We start from the raw sequence: 17,830 nt of genomic DNA on the forward strand, positions 1-17,830 counted from the left end.
GCTAAATAAAATCAATAAAAATAAATCCATATCCCTTATTTTTGTAAAAAGTCTTCAGTTTGTAACAATGTAATTTTGGTAGGTGGGGTTTAGGACATTTTCTTCCTTTTGATTTCCGGATACAGGTATTCCCAGGTTACAGCTGTTAGGGTAATTGAAATTTGTCCTTACAGAATTTACAAGTCACTTGCCTAAAGTTTTAGAAATGGAAAATAATCATTCGTTTTGTGAGACTAAACTGAATAGATGCAAATATCATTTTTGTTGTGTTTCGTAGTACATGGACACACCTTCACGTTACAGAAAATCATTATAACATTATAAGGACTGTTTTCCAGGAATGCCCCATCTGAGCTACAGCTTGCACTTTATACCAAAACTGTCTGAGGAGACAGAGAGAAAGATCTTGATATTATTTTAATAGATCATTAAAGGTTTATATCCATTGTAGAGACTACTAAGAAAGTCAACAAGGTATTAATGTTATTTGGTATAAGTTGAAGGAAACAATGTTTTGTCAATAGAATACCATGACCTATCTGAGATGTTTAGGACCTATGTCTGACCATTAGGGTGTGGATGTGCTTGTGGGAACCACTCGTCTCCTTTCTCCCATTTTGCATGTTGTAAGGCTGCAGCCACGTCAAAGCATGCTCCCGGCCGGGCTGCAGCCAGCAGAGGGCAGTGTCACCAGGCTTCGTTTGACTGAGGAGACGACACAACAATAGTGCAACATACTGCATATGGAACTCCCCAGTCTCCAAGCTTTCTCCACCTTCGCTGGTGAGGAGAAGAAATAAAAGCTCTCAGTGTTTTTCAGCCAATTCAACAGTGGCAAAGCTTGTAATGTGCTCCTGTCAGTTGCCCAACACTGTACCTTTGAAGTGTCCACTCTATTCACTGGTAGAAGAACCTAGGAAGAGGGGTGTGGGGGGGAGAGAGGGGGAGGGGTGGAGGAGGGAGGGGGAGAGGTGGAGGAGGTGGGGGGAGGAATTGACTTTGCAGAGTGGTGTTTGTTAGTACAACTTTCGATGTGCTTCAAACATTTCTAATCTGTTAGTGTGAATAATCCAGACTTACATTTTTTTGTTCAGTTGGGAATGCTCCAATTCCCACCCTAGTGGTATAGGCTTTGAAAATGCCATACACTGCTCCAATATTCGATGGAGGTATTCCCAGTCCAGTGCATACACCTCCCACAGTACAGTTTGAGGATGTCACAAATGGGTATGTTCCTTTTATAAGATAAAGTAAAAAACAGATTCTATAAATATCTTTTAATCGGCCTTAACACATAACTGAAAAATTTTCAAGATCTTTATTATAAGATTATTATAAAACAAAAAATGTCATCTAGTCATTATGTCAGAACTTTTCTTTTGATCAACTTGCCATTTCGTGATTCACTTTAATGAGTTTCCAAACACTCTTCAAGTTTGTTAATGAAGGAAGGAATAATTGCCAATTACATGTAAGCGGATGGAGGGTAGACAGGACACTGGTCTTAAGTAACTAAAATTTTTGGATAACAAATGGTACAAGCAAAGCATTTGTGATCCTTTGCCAAAATTAGGTGGTTTTCTCCCCCACTGAGTTAACAGCAAAACGCCTACAGAAAACTACTGGACAGTAGTTTTCAAAAAGGAGGAAACCCATGTGGTCACGGGGAGAATGTACTAGCTTGTTACAGACTGTGGCAGAATTGAAGCTGGCTTGCTGGTGCTGTAACAGTGTTATGTTAGCCACTATGGGACTGTGCTCCAGTAATGTTTAATTTTTAGTTATATGCTTTTCCTGTTTTTCCTAACAAATGAACAATTTCACATCTTCCATATTATACTCAATTTGGCAGACCTTTGACCAGTTACTTAGTCTATCTTAGCTTGTTCTAGTTTCCTTAAATCCTCTTCACAGCATAGCTCGGCTAGCTACCTACCTTTGTATTACCAGCACGTTTTCTTCAGTCAGGAGACAACAGGCAGACTATCAATGTAGGTAGACACTAATATGCAGGTATTCAGTACGAACAATTAGGAAAACAAATGATGTGTCTGGTTCTATGGAGTTGCACACACAGAATTACTTCTTCTGAAAGGGTTAGTGTATGAGGAGCATTAAGGTTGCCATAGCTGGGCAGTGGGTGGTGTACTGGGAGAAAACTCCTATTAAATGCTCCTAATGGCATACTTCTCAAATAGCCTCTGACAACCAAGTCCAGCTCCTGGCCTTCACGTGTGACTTAGCTACTAAGCCCAGTGGAACCATTTTTACTGACAGGAGAAGCAGTAAAGGTGGGTTACTGGCGCCTTAAAACCAGCAGCTTCAGGCAGAAGGCGCTCATCAGCTGTGGTTGGGAGCTCATCTAGAAGGAAAACACTGATCTCAAACCTCTGCTGTCATGCAGCAATATCCACTCATGGGGAAGGCTTCTGGAGTAAATCCCAAGGAAACATCTGGAGCTGAAGTCCCTAGGGTTGTCAAACATTGAGTTCAGCACTGTCTGACAACTCCTGTTGACACACTGCTGGTGCCAAACTGTATCAGTCTCTGCCGTTCCCTTTGATTCATCAGCTGCGTGGAGAGTGTGAGCTTGCTGCATGGGCAACAACCTGCTATTCATATTCAACTGTCCTGTCTTGCATACTAGCTTGCCTATCACGTCGACATAATATCCATAGTTGACTCCGACCAATGAAGGGCCTCATATAAGGAGTGTTTCAAGGCTCTAGGCCTGTACTTTCTAGAATTTAGAAGAATGAAGGGGAGATCTCATTGAAACCTACTGAATAGACTGGATGTAGAGACGGTATTCCCTATAGTGGAGAAGCTTAGGACCAGAGGGCACAGCCTCAGAATAGTGAATCTGTGTAATTCATTACTACAGGTGGCTGTGGAGGTCATGTCATTGGGGATATTTAAAACAGAGATTGATAGGTTCTTGATGAGTCAGGGCATTGAAGGTTACAGAAGGAAGACAGGAGGATAGGGTTGCGAGGGTAATACATCAACCATGATGGAATGGTAGAGTAGGCTCGATAGACTGAATGACCTAATTCTATTCCTATGCCTTATGGTCTTTTCCAATTTTGTAATTTGTGCATTTTACCTGAAAGTGATTGCCAGCAATGATTTATTCCAAGTAAAACAGAACTTTGTTTGATTAATACTTAAGAAATAGGTACTATCAAATCAATTGACCAGCTGTTCAGCTTTTGACTGAGTCAATCATGAACAGCTGGTCAATTGCCTGAACTCATTGCGGCTGGATGGGAAAGATGTTTGACTGATTGCGAGTCTGTACTGGCATCAGAAGGCAGTAATAAGAACTAGTGGTGGGAATTCACCGGAAGCTGAGATCCAAAAAGGGGTTTGCCAGGGCTGCATTATCTTCCCTTTATTATTTAACATTTACTCAGAGGTAATCTTCAGGGTGTTGAACGATGAAGTTGGTGTCCAAATTAGTGGAGTGACAGTGAACAACTTGAGGTATGCAGATGATTCAGTGTTGTTAGCCGAGACTGAGGACGAGTTACTCAGAATAGTAGATAAGATAAATGCTGAAGGTGAATGATTTGGAATGAAAATAAATGCAGCAAAGACGAAGATGATGGTAGTATCATGAAAGAAAGAAGTCCCCAAAATCAGTATCAAAATTAACGGCGTAGGCATAGAGCAAGTCAAGAAATTTGTGTACTTGGGACAGATGGTCACAGAGGATGGGAAACGTGATACAGAAATTAGACGAAAAATTGAAATTGCAAGATCAACGTTCTGGAGCCTGAGTGACGTGCTGTGTGGCAAGAGGTTGGCCTTTGGGCTGCGTTGTAGAATTTGGAAATGCTATGTCTGGAGCAGTCTGTTGTATGGAGTCAAATCGTGGACCTTGTGCAAGGAAGCGCAACGATGACTGGAGGCATTTGAAATGTGGTGTTTAAGGAGAATGCAGAAAATTAGGAGGGTGATGAAGGTCAGTAATATGGAAGTGCTGAAGAGAGCGAAGAGAGAAAAGGAGTTGCTGAAGAATGTGCGGAAAAGGAAGCTGGAATATGCCGGGCACTTGTTAAGAGGTGGTGGACTGCAGAAATTGTTATTGGAAGGGATGATAGAAGGAAAGAGGGAAAGAGGAAGGCAGCGAACCACTTGGTACGATAATGTGAGGCAATGGACTGTGTTGAGTTATGCCGAGATTCCGGACGGCACCCACTGACTGACTGACTATCAAACTAATTTTTGGGCCAAGATGTGTGGTAGAGAAGTGACAGTAGCATACTTGTCATAGACTCAGAGCACTACAGCACAGAAACAGGCCCTTCAGCCCATCTAATCCATGCCAAACAGTTTTTCTGCCCAGCCCCATCGGCCTGCACCTGGACTATAACCCTCCGCGCTTCTCCCATCCGTGTACTTATCCAAACTCTCTTCTGCAACTGAACCTGCATCCACCATTTCAACTGGCAGCTCATTCTCCGCCTGCACCACCCTCTGAGTGAAGAAGTTCCCTCTCAGGTTCTCCTTAAATACTTCACCTTTCACCCAAAACCTATGATCTTTAGTTCTAGCGCGAACACGAGGAAATCTACAGATGCTGGAAATTCAAGCAACACACACAAAAAATGCTGGTGAACACAACAGGCCAGGCAGCATCTATAGGAAGAGGTACAGTCGACGTTTTGGGCCGAGACCCTTCGTCACGACTAACTGAAAGAAGAGATAGTAAGAGATTTGAAAGTTGGAGGGGGAAGGAGAGGGGGAGATCGGAAATGATAGGAGAAGACAGGAGGGGAGGGATGGAGCTAAGAGCTAGAAAGTTGATTGGCAAAAGGGATACGAGTCTGGAGAAAGGAGAGGATCATGGGACAGGAGGTCTAGGGAGAAAGAAAGGGGGAGGGGAGCCCAGAGGATTTCCCAGTGTCCACACATTTTAATTCCACGTCCCATTCCCACTTTGATATGTCTATCCACGGCCTTTTCTACTGTCAAGATGAAGCCACACTGAGGTTGGAGGAACAACACCTTATATTCCGTCTGAATAGCCTCCAACCTCATAGTATGTATATTGACTTCTCTAACTTCCGCTAATGCCCCACCTACCCTCCTACCCCATCCCTTATTTATTTATTTATTTTTCTCCCACTGTCCCACTCACTATAACTCCTTGCCCATCCTCTGGGCTCCCCTCCCCCTTTCTTTCTCCCTTCGTTTGTCCTGACGAAGGGCCTTGGCCCAAAACATCGACTGTACCTGTTCCTATAGATGCTGCCTGGCCCACTGCGTTCACCAGCAATTTTTATGTATGTAGCATACAGGTACATTGGATAAATTCCTCTGCTGATAACAATTAGGAACTAATACACAATATTATAATTCTATAGTGTTCTTATTTGTTCTGTATTTGATTTAAATACATAATTTTTGTTACTCAGTTAAATGATAGTTTAACCTTTTTTATACCCTTTTAACTATTTCAATGAAACTTCAGCTAATTGGGGCAGCTGCTTAATTGTGTCATAATGTATTAAGTCCCGATGTGTCCCAATTAACCAGAATCCATTGTATCTATTTCTTATTGCAATTTATATTTTTTAAAATTATGTATCGCAAGCATTGCTACTACAAAACAACAACTTTCATGACATATGCCAGTGATATTAAAGCTGATTCTGATTCTGCTGTTTCATGTCAGCTCTATAGATTTTGTGTCCATTTCCTGGTAAATACAGATGCAAAATTTTCATTTAAGGTCACTTCTGATCTCTTTCGGATCCATGCATAGATGACCACGTTGACCTTCAAGAGACCAATTTTCTCCCTTGCTAGTCCTTTGCTCTAAATATTTCTGTAGAAGCCCTTGGGATTCTCTTTCACCTTGTCAGCTACAGGAACCTCATTGCCTTCTTTTAACGCTTAAGTGGTCTCTTGTATTTTTTATACTCCTCAAGCACCTTATTTGTTCCCTGTTGCCTATACTTGCTATGTACTTCCTTCTACATAACCAGCACCCGAATATCCCTTGAAAATCAAGGTTTCCTAAACCTATTAGCCTTGCCTTTTATTCTAACTGGATAGAATAAAAGAATTGTGTGATAAGCTGCTGCTTAACTCTGCCACCTGCTGGTAAAATTCCATACCAAGAATAGGCTCATAACATTGAATGCCAACATTATAATCTTCAAGATATATAATATATAGGCCACTGAGTGTAATGTCACTGACGTTGAGTTAAAGGTTGTTTTTGTGGTACCGATCAACCAGATGACCTATGTCGCTCCAATAAGCCATCTCTCTCTCTTTCATTATAGGGGTTGAGAACACCTTGTTCAAAATTCAATATACAGGCAGTCCCCGGGTTACGAACGAGTTCCATTCCTAAGTCTGTCTTTAAGTCGGATTTGTAGGCAAGTCGGAACAGATACATCCGGTATTATTTTTCCTTTAAAATTATTCTGATCGTTGACCGACTGTAGCCTAACACTTTTCCAATGACCGATGGCGTTTCACCTCTTTCCCATCTCTTCATTATTTCCACTTTATTTTCAATCGTGATCGTTTTCCATCAATGGAACAGAACCACTGCTGGTTCAGCAGCAGCGGTGGGCAGCGGGTCCTGAGCTCCCCCAGGTCCTAAAGTCCACCCACACTGAGCCAGGTTAAATTTAAGCCAAATACAATGTTACACACTCAACACAATGTTAACGGCAACGTGATCCAACTTACAATGGTGGACGACATTCTCCTTCCTCGAGCCGACAAATTTTTAATATATTATGCCTTATGGCAGGCTGTTTGTAAGTACGAGGTTGTTCGTAAGTCGGACGTTCGTAACTCGGGGGCTGCCTGTACAAACTTGTTTTACCAACTGTGTTTTAGCTACACAACAGCTCTGACCAGGTAAACAAGTAACAGGTTCCATATGCTGTATTTAATCATACTATGTTTTACATGTACCTGGTTAATTCTTATGCTATCATTCTCTACAGAAAATGGTCAGGATTATTTTGTCCCTGAGCAGTGCTAATCAGCTTTTGGCTTCTTCATCACTACTAGTCTGGAGGATATAACAATGCTACAAAGGGACAAAGGCAGTCTTTCTTGCTTTACTGTATTTGCAACAAAGGGGACCACATATTCTGGAATAATCATTTACATTAACTAACTTCAATTCATTGGTGATGCAATAATGTGAAGTAATAAAAATAATGACACTAAAATATATTTAATTCCATTATTACTATTCCTTAATATGAATTTTGTACAATTCGTACACTCGTCACCCCAACCACAAACTGTTCCAGCTGCTACCATCCGGGAAATGGAACCGCAGCATTAAAGCCAGGACTAACGGGCTCCAGGTCAGATCATCAGAATGATTAATTCACACTGATACAATTGTATTTCTATGCTATATTGACTGTCCTGTTGTACGTACTAGTTATTACAAATTACTATAAATTGCACATTGCACATTTAGATGGAGATGTTACGTATAGCTTTTTACTCCTCATGTATATGAAGGATGTAAGAAATAAAGTCAGTTCAATTATTCGTATCAGGTTTGAGGTTAAATTCTTCAATATGCTACACACATTTTTATTTAAATAGTAGGGTGTATTATTTTAAAAACTTACCAAAATCTATATCTAGTAAAGCTGCATTGGCACCTTCCACAAGAATGTTTCTTGCTGGACCATGAAGAGCTTCATACATAAAGTAAACACCATCTCTTACCATTGGCCTGATACGTTCAGCATATTCCTAAAATAAGATTTGGATATTACAGAATGTTTTTGCTGAAGAAGAAAATTTTAAGCACAGGCTATTCTAATAAATGGCAATCTGCTAAACAATCAGGTATTTTCTCATACATTTTTAAATTGCTGAATTATTATTGTGTTATAGATTTATTTTCAGAAATTCTAGCGTTCTCTACTTAAAAGATGTGACAGGTAAACATAAATGGTTTCAAATCTTGCACTGCAAAGTTCCAGTATATGTACAATAGAAAAATTAAATTCAAACAGTGCTGACAATATTAAGGGAAAATAACTGCCCATAAAAATAAGCAATGTACTATTCTTGTATGGGAAATTTCCTATTCGGATTTTTCTTTCTGGTCTCATAGAAAAAATTGATAGATTGAATAATATATCACATTTATTTCTCAATTAATTCTCACTGGCAATTTCATAAATTCTTCACACCTGTTTAAATAGACTCACAGTAACTCTACTAGCTCCAAATGAGGAAGTAGCTACTCGAAGTTCCTGCAGAATTACAAATACAATGCAAAGAGATGGTTGCCTGTGAATGGGAGTCGGCCCTCAGATATACTCACGATGATCGTTAGTCAGGTTATTGGAGTGAGAAAAGTCTCCTGGTTGATTGGTGCCACAAAAGCAACCTCTAACTCAGTGTCAGTGACATTACACTCAGTGCCCACTTCATTAGGTTTAGGAGGTACCTAATAAAGTGGGCACAGAGTATACAGCTGATTGTTGACCAAGGAGGAAAAACATGCACCAGTTCACATTGAGTATTGGAGGTGGCGATTCAGTGGTTTTAAATTACTGGGTGCTAATATAATGGATCACCAGCGCATAGGTGCAATCATAAGGGAAGCATGACAGCATCTTTCTTCAGAGATGAACTATGTTAAGCTTGTCCTCAACACTCTGATGCACTTTTGCATAAGTACTGATGAAACTCTCCCGATAGGCCGCATCATGCCTGGTACGGGAAATCATGTGCAGAAATGTAAGCTACAGGGAGTAGTGGTCTCTGCCCAATACGACACGGACACATCCCTCTCCACCAAGGTAGCAAAGTGGTATTGAAGGAGGCGCCACACCAAGGTGGCAAAACCGATCATCAAAGATCTCCACAATCTAGGCCATGCCATCTTTTTGCAAGTACCATCAGGAAGGAGGTACAGAGGTCCCTGAAATCCCACATCCTAAGTTTCAAGAACAGCTACTTCCCTTCAACTGTACAATTCATGGATAAACCAGCAAAACCATAATCACTGCAGATCAGCAACACCATGACCACTTTAACCATTTGCAATAAAATAGACTTGTTTTCTAATTATGTTTTCTTGTAACAATTGTATAATTTCTTTTTCTTGTGAATGGTGCTGATGTGATGCTATGTGCCTCTGATGCTGCCACAAGTAGCTTTTGCATTACACCTGTGCATATGGCAATAAAGTTGACTTTGAGTTAGTTAAAGATCCATGTGACTCAAGGAGAACCTGAGCCTTGATGAGTCTGTATTCTGGTCAGATCATCCACAGGTGTCTATAGTGTGCTACGTAGTGGGAAACATGGAAAAGATTAGCCAGCTCTAGAATAACCGTAGAACAGAATTATTCATATTAAGAATTTCATCTAATACATTCTTACCAGGTCTATTAGGAAATGTATGTAATTGAGATTGCAGAAAATCTCTAATTTGTAAGTACCGAAAAAAATAGGTTTTTGGTAAACTATATTTAGTTGACAATTGTTCAAACGAGGAAAGACTTCCTCCCACAAACAGATCCCAGAAGCATGTAATGCCAAATCTTTTCCATTGTTTAAAGACTACATCAGTCATAGACGGCTTAACAATATAATTTTAAAAAATGGAACTAGAAAGGGAGAATCTCAATAAACCAAGGTATTTTCTAAATTGTATCCAAATCCTCAAAGTATGTTTGACTACCACATTTTCAGATATCTTACTTAAGGATAAAGGAAGTTAAGATCCCAAAAGGGAGATGATAGAAAATTTATTAACCCAGTTAGCTTCTAAAGAAACCCACCTGGGACAGTCCTCGTGATTAATATAGTATAACCAAAACATGAGATTCCGTATATTAGCTGCCCAGTAATAAAACCTAAAATTTGGTAAAGCTAAACCTCCGTTCTTTTTAACTTGATTTTTAAATTGGTTAACACTTCATCGCTGTGCTCGTCATTCCCTCCTACAATTTAAAGTGGTTCATAGGGTTTATATGACCAAGGATAAATTATCTAGTTTTTAAATGGATATATCTCCCTACCGTGATAGGTGTAACAATGGAGAAGCTTCCCTTATTCAAATGTTTTGGACGTGCCCAAGTCTTGGAAAATATTGCAAGGAAGTATTCCAAACTTTTTCTGTACTCTTTAAAGTAAATTTTAAGCCTAATCCTCTGACTGCCCTATTTGGTATTGTTGGAAGGAAAGATATCATTTTGAAGACATCTGATCTGCACATTCTGGCTTTTATCTCTCTTATGGTTAGGATGGCGCTTTTGTTTAAATGGAAGGATGCTGTCCCGCCTCATCATGCTCAGTGGTTACGGGATGTTATGGAATGCCTAAATTTAGAAAAGATTGGTTGTTCAATTTCTGAATCTAACCAAGATTTTCAAAGTTCGTAGGGGCTGTTTTAAAATTGTTTTCATAATCTTTGACTTCTTGTTAAAATATAGAAGTTGGTTATTAGTATATTTTATTATCTGATAAGTTTTTTTTTCCTTTTTTCCCCCCAAACAGCTTCGACTTTGGTAGTGGGTGTAGATCCTTTTTTTTTAATAAAATTGTTTATATTCTAATATATGAATTAATTTATTCCATATGAATATAGAGTAAGGAGTTTGTTAATGTGATTCAATATACTGTATCTGGCATTATATTTTTTGTTTTGTAATATGTATTCTCTTGAACTCTGTATTCTTCTATATAGAAATCAATAAACATATTGGAAAAGAAAGAACAGAATTATTCTCTAAGAATAAGTTGGAGAAGGAGCAGTTTAGGGTGACAGTGACCTTGACTTCTGGTAGCAGCACAGTCCGGACATGGGTGCATGGAGGAGATCGAGCCGCAGAAGGTGACATATGTCTACTACCAGTAGCTTAGCAAACTTTAGCCACCAGATTTACAGGTCGCTGTAGAAGATTGTTCCCTGTAGACCTTGTGTCATTTAGGCTCTTCTGGCAATAGGTGCTCTTCTTTTTTGGGTTCTTCTGGTGAGTCATCCTTGTGCTCTGACTCCTGATCATGCCGTAGGAACAGCAGAAACCATACCAGAGCACCCATTAACCACCACTGAGACAGCCACTGTGAAGCTCAACACTCACCAGCAGTAGAAGATGAGTTCCAGCAGCACTGACTGGGCCTCTCGACTGAAGGGCAGCAAAATGCAAATTGCCTAAGATCTCTTTAACCAGTACAGGTGCAGGGCAGGTCCCTATCTCTATGTAAAGGCATGCATTCTGTCATGTGACCCCAAACTGCATTTTAATTACACAACCGGAACATAATTTCATGTTGGAGACAATTAACTAAATATTACATCAGGACTGAGCCAGCCTTATGTGCTTAAATTGTGTGAAGCATAGATGTATCATGCACAAAAAAGTACCATGCAAAGTTTGCAAAATGTGTGATGTTCATTAATATTTATTATTAACAAGTGACCCTGTTCTGAAAGTGGCCATGTAGCTGCAGGGAAAGGTAACAATCCACTGCTACTCAAACACCATACAGTAGGTCTTCTTGCAGCAAGGAACACTAACTTAATGAAATGAACCACATTATTTGCAGTGTCAGTTAGATATACTGCCTACCTAGAAGAACCTTCTCATTCCTCATATCATTTCCTTCACACTCTACAGGACTATAGATTGGCTTGAGAATTACTGGTAAAAATCACACATGCATGTAATTAGATGCCGTCTGAATGGTCAGAATTTACTACTAAATAAAAGGCCAACAGTGCCTCTCGTCATTCATCATACAGCAATTTCATTCGAGTGAAGGTGATGGTTTAATATGATAAGTGGAGTCTCTTATCCCAGATGCTCTATTCTTCCTTATTAACTTGAAAACCATATTCACTGCATGGACCCCCCTCCACCCACTGCATTCACATACTCCAGCAATATTAACCATACCTTCTAGCAATGAAAATTGTCTTTGATAAACGTGGAGTCTCTTTCCTTCATATTTTAGCAGTTATTTTTCCTTAGGTCTCTTTTTATCGTCACTGTATTCCTCTCTGTTTTAACCAGTCTTTCTTTTCCACACTTCCTAACTTAATATGACATTGAATTTACTATTTCCACTGGCACACATTGTTTCAGAATCTGTCCAGTTTATTAACATTTCAATGTAATTGTTTGAGGAGCTTTATAGTTCTGGCTTGGCAGGTCTTAATGCCTTGTGCACAAGGTCACAGTAATTATATAGGCAAGGTAAATGCCTGGTGCATTTATAATATTAAATTCAGATACAATATTATGGGCACAGGGTTTAATACTCCTATATCATGTAACACCCAGTACCATTTCCATTGTGTCAATACATTCAGTTAGAAGCTAAACTCAAATTAATAATTTCATAATGCAAACACGACGAAATCTGCAGATGCTGGAAATTCAAGCAACACGCACAAAAAATGCTGGTGAATGCAGCAGGCCAGGCAGCATCTATAGGAAGAGGTACAGTCGACGTTTCGGGCCGAGACCCTTCGTCAGGACTAACTGAAAGAAGAGATAGTAAGAGATTTGAAGGTTGGAGGGGGAGGGGGAGATCCGAAATGATGGGAGAAGACAGGAGGGGGACGGATGGAGCTAAGAGCTGGAAAGTTGATTGGCAAAAGGGATACGAGGCTGGAGAAGGGAGAGGATCATGGGACGGGAGGCCTAGGGAGAAAGAAAGGGGGAGGGGAGCCCAGAGGATGGGCAAGGAGTATAGTGAGAGGGACAGAGGGAGAGAAAAAAAAATAATAAAAAATAAATAAATAAGGGATGGGGTATGAAGGGGAGGTGGGGCATTAACAGAACTTAGAGAAGTCAATGTTCATGCCTCTTACTGTCTCTTCTTTCAGTTAGTCCTGACGAAGGGTCTCAGCCTGAAATGTCGACTGTACCTCTTCTTATAGATGCTGCTTGGCCTGCTGCATTCACCAGCATTTTTTGTGTGTGTTGCCTTAATAATTTCATGCCAACCACCACATTTGCTGCTTTAACTATACAACGGTTGGATGTGCTAAATTATAGTGTATGGGAATGCATCTCATGTAAAGAACATTTAGTGTGCACCCTGTTTGAAAATCCAGATCATTAAAATAGTCCTGGTGGTCTCCAATACAATATAAATTCAGTGGAAGGATACTTCAATGAGTGGAAGGATAATTCAATGAACTGTTCTGATTGCAAGATTTGCAGTCATGCCTACAGCCTAAAAATAGCAGCTTCAGAGCCTCAAGCCCAAGCAAGACATTTCATATACCCACTACATGGAAGTTGAGAATTTGCTAGCAACCTCTTCTGAGGTTACTTCAGGTATTTGTTTTACATTGGGTAGAGACAAGGGAAAAGGGAAACAAGATGTGTCTTGAATCCTTTCTCATTCTTCACTATCACAGTATCATGTTTCTATATAATTATAAGAAACAGGAATTTTCAGGTGGCAAAACTGAAGAAAATAGATTTACAGGACTAGTAACCTCCTCTGGCTATTAATCCAGTAAACTTAAATTAAGATCTCAACAGTGGGCAAGTTTGAACTCTGTTGTGGAAAAATCTATTTTAAACAAAGCTTGGTATCATTGTGATCATGACATTGCTAGATTAGTGAAAGACACAACACGTATGTTGTAAGGTAGAGAATTCAGCATTCATTCGAGTTCCTTACAGTATTTAACTTCTGTCCAATGTCATGTGGTCACATTTCACTGCCTTCTGAAGCAGATTATCAGGATATTTATCTTATCGCAACTAAAATTAGATTCAAATGGAAGAACTACACAATCTCAGGTCAACTGAGGAAAGCCAGCAGAGACTTTAGCTGGAGAATGAATTTTAATAAAAGGAATATGCATTGTTTCTGCTTGATCTTTACATTTTTAACATCTCTAAGATTAGGACATGTTGATTAAAACTTTTCTGTCTGAAGATTATGATTGTTGTTCCTAGATCCAAGTTTTTGAAGGATTGTTCATTTCTGACCAAACCAGTTGAATCTTTTGAGGAGGTATTATTGGTATAAGGGATATATTTATTATTTGTTTATCATATTTAGAGATACAAAGTGGAACAGACCCTTCAGGCTCAACAAGCCGCCTGGACCATCAACCCATCGATTTAACCTTAGACTAATCACAGGACAATTTACAATGACCAATTAATCTACTAACCAGTACATCTTTAGAAATGTGGGAGGAAACTGGAGCACCCAAAAGAAACCCATGTATTCATGGGGAGGGTGTACAAACACCTTACAGATGAAGCAGGAATTGAAATCCATACTCTGACACTCTGAGCTGTAATAGCATTGCACGAACCACTACTCTATATGGCATCCTACAATGTTTATTGGTGATGTCCATTGTATTTCCAGAAGCATGTTATGGGCTCCTCCCATCCATGTACTTATCCAAACGTATCTTAAATGTTGAAATCAAACCTGCATCTGCCACTTCTGCCGACAGCTCGTTCCGTACCTGCACTACCTTTGGCACATAGTAGGTGGACTGAGGAGCCTATTTCTGTACAGTAGTGCCCTATGATTCTATGACTTTTCAATGTTTACTTAAAGGAGAATATTCTCAGCAAACAGTAACTCAGTGTTTATGATGGCGGCATGGCAGCCTTGGTAGTTTTGTGTGGAGCCTCTTGTCGATGATATTCTTGCAAATATGAAGTCTCAGTGCTTTATGCAGTAAAGGGAGCTTTTCACGAGAGTAATGACACAAAGCCCTTCCCCCTACAAGTTCCTGTCACTGCAGAAGTGAAATCTAGAATAGATGGATAGTGGGCTTAATAGAGGGAGGTGAGAGACAGTATCAGAGACAGAGATAGAGAGATACTGATGCAGGGTCTCAACCTGAAATATCAACTTCTCTGCCTGCACTAAAGTTGCCTGAACCACTGAGTTCTTTCAGTAGTTTGTTTTTATTCCAGATTACAGCATTTGCAGTATCTTTACAGTATAGTATATCACATTACGGTACCTTCTAACTTGCTTATGTTCTTGTCATATTATAGAAATGAATATGAAAATGAAGAATTATTGTAGAAGGTAGAATATAATCTTGTGGAAAGATTAGTTTTGAATCATTCCAACAGAAGGTTACTGTCAAGGTTATAGCATATACTCTGTTATGAGAAGTAAATGCATGATGCCATGATATAGTCCAGGTGTATTTTCAGATTCAGTTTGATTAACATAACAATAAATATTTTTAGTTTAGGAACGTCCCCTCATGCTTTTACCTTTAACTTTTTTAGCTGTCCTTCAACATCAATTTTCAGACTTGGGAACATGGACTGATATTGTTGTGCCAGAAGTTTAAATCTGTCAGAGATAGAAAAATTACATAAAACATCTTTATTCGTATCCTTTCCTTTTGTACTTGATATTTCAGCACAGAAGATGGTGGTTCAGCCTGTTCTGTGTTTGCTTGTTCCAACATTACTCTATTGACACACAACCTGCTCAGCTCAGTGATTGTCTGGCCTCTGATCAAAGATTCCATCCACTAATTAAAGAAATGGCAAAGCTATAATTAAATTGTCAGGCTAATTACGGGATTCATGATGTACCTGGTTTCCAGCGGAAACTCCTAACACATAAATTATATTTAGAGTTTAAATGACGGCTACCATGACCCTAGAGACAAAAAAGCATACAGCACAGAAAGAGACTGTTCAGTTCACATTCAATTATCCAACATCCATCGATACTAATAATATCTAACAGCACTACCCTTTGGTGATTTACATACTCATTCAGTTCATTAAACTGAACTGAACTAAACTTAACATTCCTAAACGACAGGAATTCTGCAGATGCTGGAAATTCAAGCAACACACATCAAAGTTGCTGGTGAACGCAGCAGGCCGGGCAGCATCTGTAGGAAGAGGTGCAGTTGACGTTTCAGGCCGAGACCCTTCGTCAGGACTAACTGAAGGAAGAGTGAGTAAAGGATTTGAAAGTTGGAGGGGGAGGGGGAGATCCAAAATGATAGGAGAAGACAGGAGGGGGAGGGATGGAGCCAAGAGCTGGACAGGTGATAGGCAAAAGGGGATACGAGAGGATCATGGGACAGGAGGTCCGGGAAGAAAGACCGGGGGGGGGGACCCAGGACCCAGAGGATGGGCAAGAGGTATATTCAATGGGACAGAGGGAGAAAAAGGAGAGTGAGAGAAAGAATGTGTGCATAAAAATAAGTAACAGATGGGGTACGAGGGGGAGGTGGGGCCTTAGCGGAAGTTAGAGAAGTTGATGTTCATGCCATCAGGTTGGAGGCTACCCAGACGGAATATAAGGTGTTGTTCCTCCAACCTGAGTGTGGCTTCATCTTTACAGTAGAGGAGGCCGTGGATAGACATGTCAGAATGGGAATGGGATGTGGAATTAAAATGTGTGGCCACTGGGAGATCCTGCTTTCTCTGGCGGACAGAGCGTAGATGTTCAGTAAAGCGGTCTCCCAGTCTGCGTTGGGTCTCGTCAATATATAAAAGGCCACATCGGGAGCACCGGACGCAGTATCGCCAATATATAAAAGGCCACATCGGGAGCACCGGACGCAGTATACTGCGTCTGGTGCTCCCGATGTGGCCTTTTATATATTGGCGAGGCCCGACGCAGACTGGGAGGCCGCTTTACTGAACATCTACGCTCTGTCCGCCAGAGAAAGCAGGATCTCCCAGTGGCCACACATTTTAATTCCACATCCCATTCCCATTCTGACACGTCTATCCACGGCCTCCTCTACTGTAAAGATGAAGTCACACTCAGGTTGGAGGAACAACACCTTATATTCCGTCTGGGTAGCCTCCAACCTGATGGCATGAACATCGACTTCTCTAACTTCCACTAAGGCCCCACCTCCCCTTCGTACCCCATCTGTTACTTATTTTTATGCACACATTCTTTCTCTCACTCTCCTTTTTCTCCCTCTGTCCCTCTGAATATACCTCTTGCCCATCCTCTGGGTCCCCCCCCCCTTGTCTTTCTTCCCGGACCTCCTGTCCCATGATCCTCTCGTATCCCCTTTTGCCTATCACCTGTCTAGCTGTTGGCTCTATCCCTCCCCTTCCTGTCTTCTCCTATCATTTTGGATCTCCCCCTCCCCCTCCAACTTTCAAATCCCTTACTCACTCTTCCTTCAGTTAGTCCTGACGAAGGGTCTCGGCCTGAAACGTCGACTGCACCTCTTCCTTAACGTTCCTAGACTGTTTCAATGACTCTATAGTTTGATGTTTTATATTCTGTGTTTTTCACTCGTTTTTTTGCCATTTGCACTATTTGTTCTTTTTTGTGCGCTGGGTACTTGATATTTTCTTTGAATGGGTTCCATGGTATTTCTTTGTTTCATGGCTGTCTGTGGGATGATGAATCTCGCATTAGGGTTGCATATTGTATGCATACTTTGATAATAAATGTACTTTGACTTTGAATCATTCAAATACTTCTTTAATGTCATGAGAATCTCTGGCAGTTAATGCATCCCGGATTCTAATAACCCTGTAGGTCAGAGGTTCACAACCTTTTTTTAAGCCACGGACCCCAAGTTGGGAATCCTCGCTCTAGGTGAAACAACTTTGCCGCGATCTTCTCTAATCTTAAGCCCTCTAGTTCCAGACTACTCTGCTATGGAGAAAAGTGTCTTATTGTCTCATCTATAAATGCCTTTCATAATTTTATGTACTTGATCATCATGTGCAAGTTCAAAGTTTAACTCAATGCCCCACTGCTGTCAGACCTTCATTGATCAGAATACAGAGTTAAAAATTATCTGCATTTAGTAATGGTCAGCATTAATTGTCCTTATAAGCATAATATTGTCATTTCAG

General features: G+C 40.3%; 1 protein-coding gene across 2 annotated transcripts in view; it reads right to left on the reverse strand.

The window, feature by feature from the left end:
* Positions 1-17,830, reverse strand: part of adss1 (adenylosuccinate synthase 1) — a 52,461-nt gene that overhangs the window by 13,001 nt on the left and 21,630 nt on the right. For both annotated transcript variants that reach the window (XM_072269566.1, XM_072269560.1), the window contains exons 7-9: positions 15,245-15,326; positions 7,626-7,752; positions 1,081-1,235 (exon numbers count right to left, since the gene is read on the reverse strand). In XM_072269566.1, the coding sequence (XP_072125667.1) occupies positions 1,081-1,235; positions 7,626-7,752; positions 15,245-15,326 (364 nt within the window). The remainder of the gene's footprint in view (positions 1-1,080; positions 1,236-7,625; positions 7,753-15,244; positions 15,327-17,830) is intronic.

This window comes from Mobula birostris, chromosome 1 (assembly GCF_030028105.1).
Source record: "Mobula birostris isolate sMobBir1 chromosome 1, sMobBir1.hap1, whole genome shotgun sequence".
Classification (NCBI taxonomy): Eukaryota; Metazoa; Chordata; class Chondrichthyes; order Myliobatiformes; family Myliobatidae; genus Mobula; species Mobula birostris.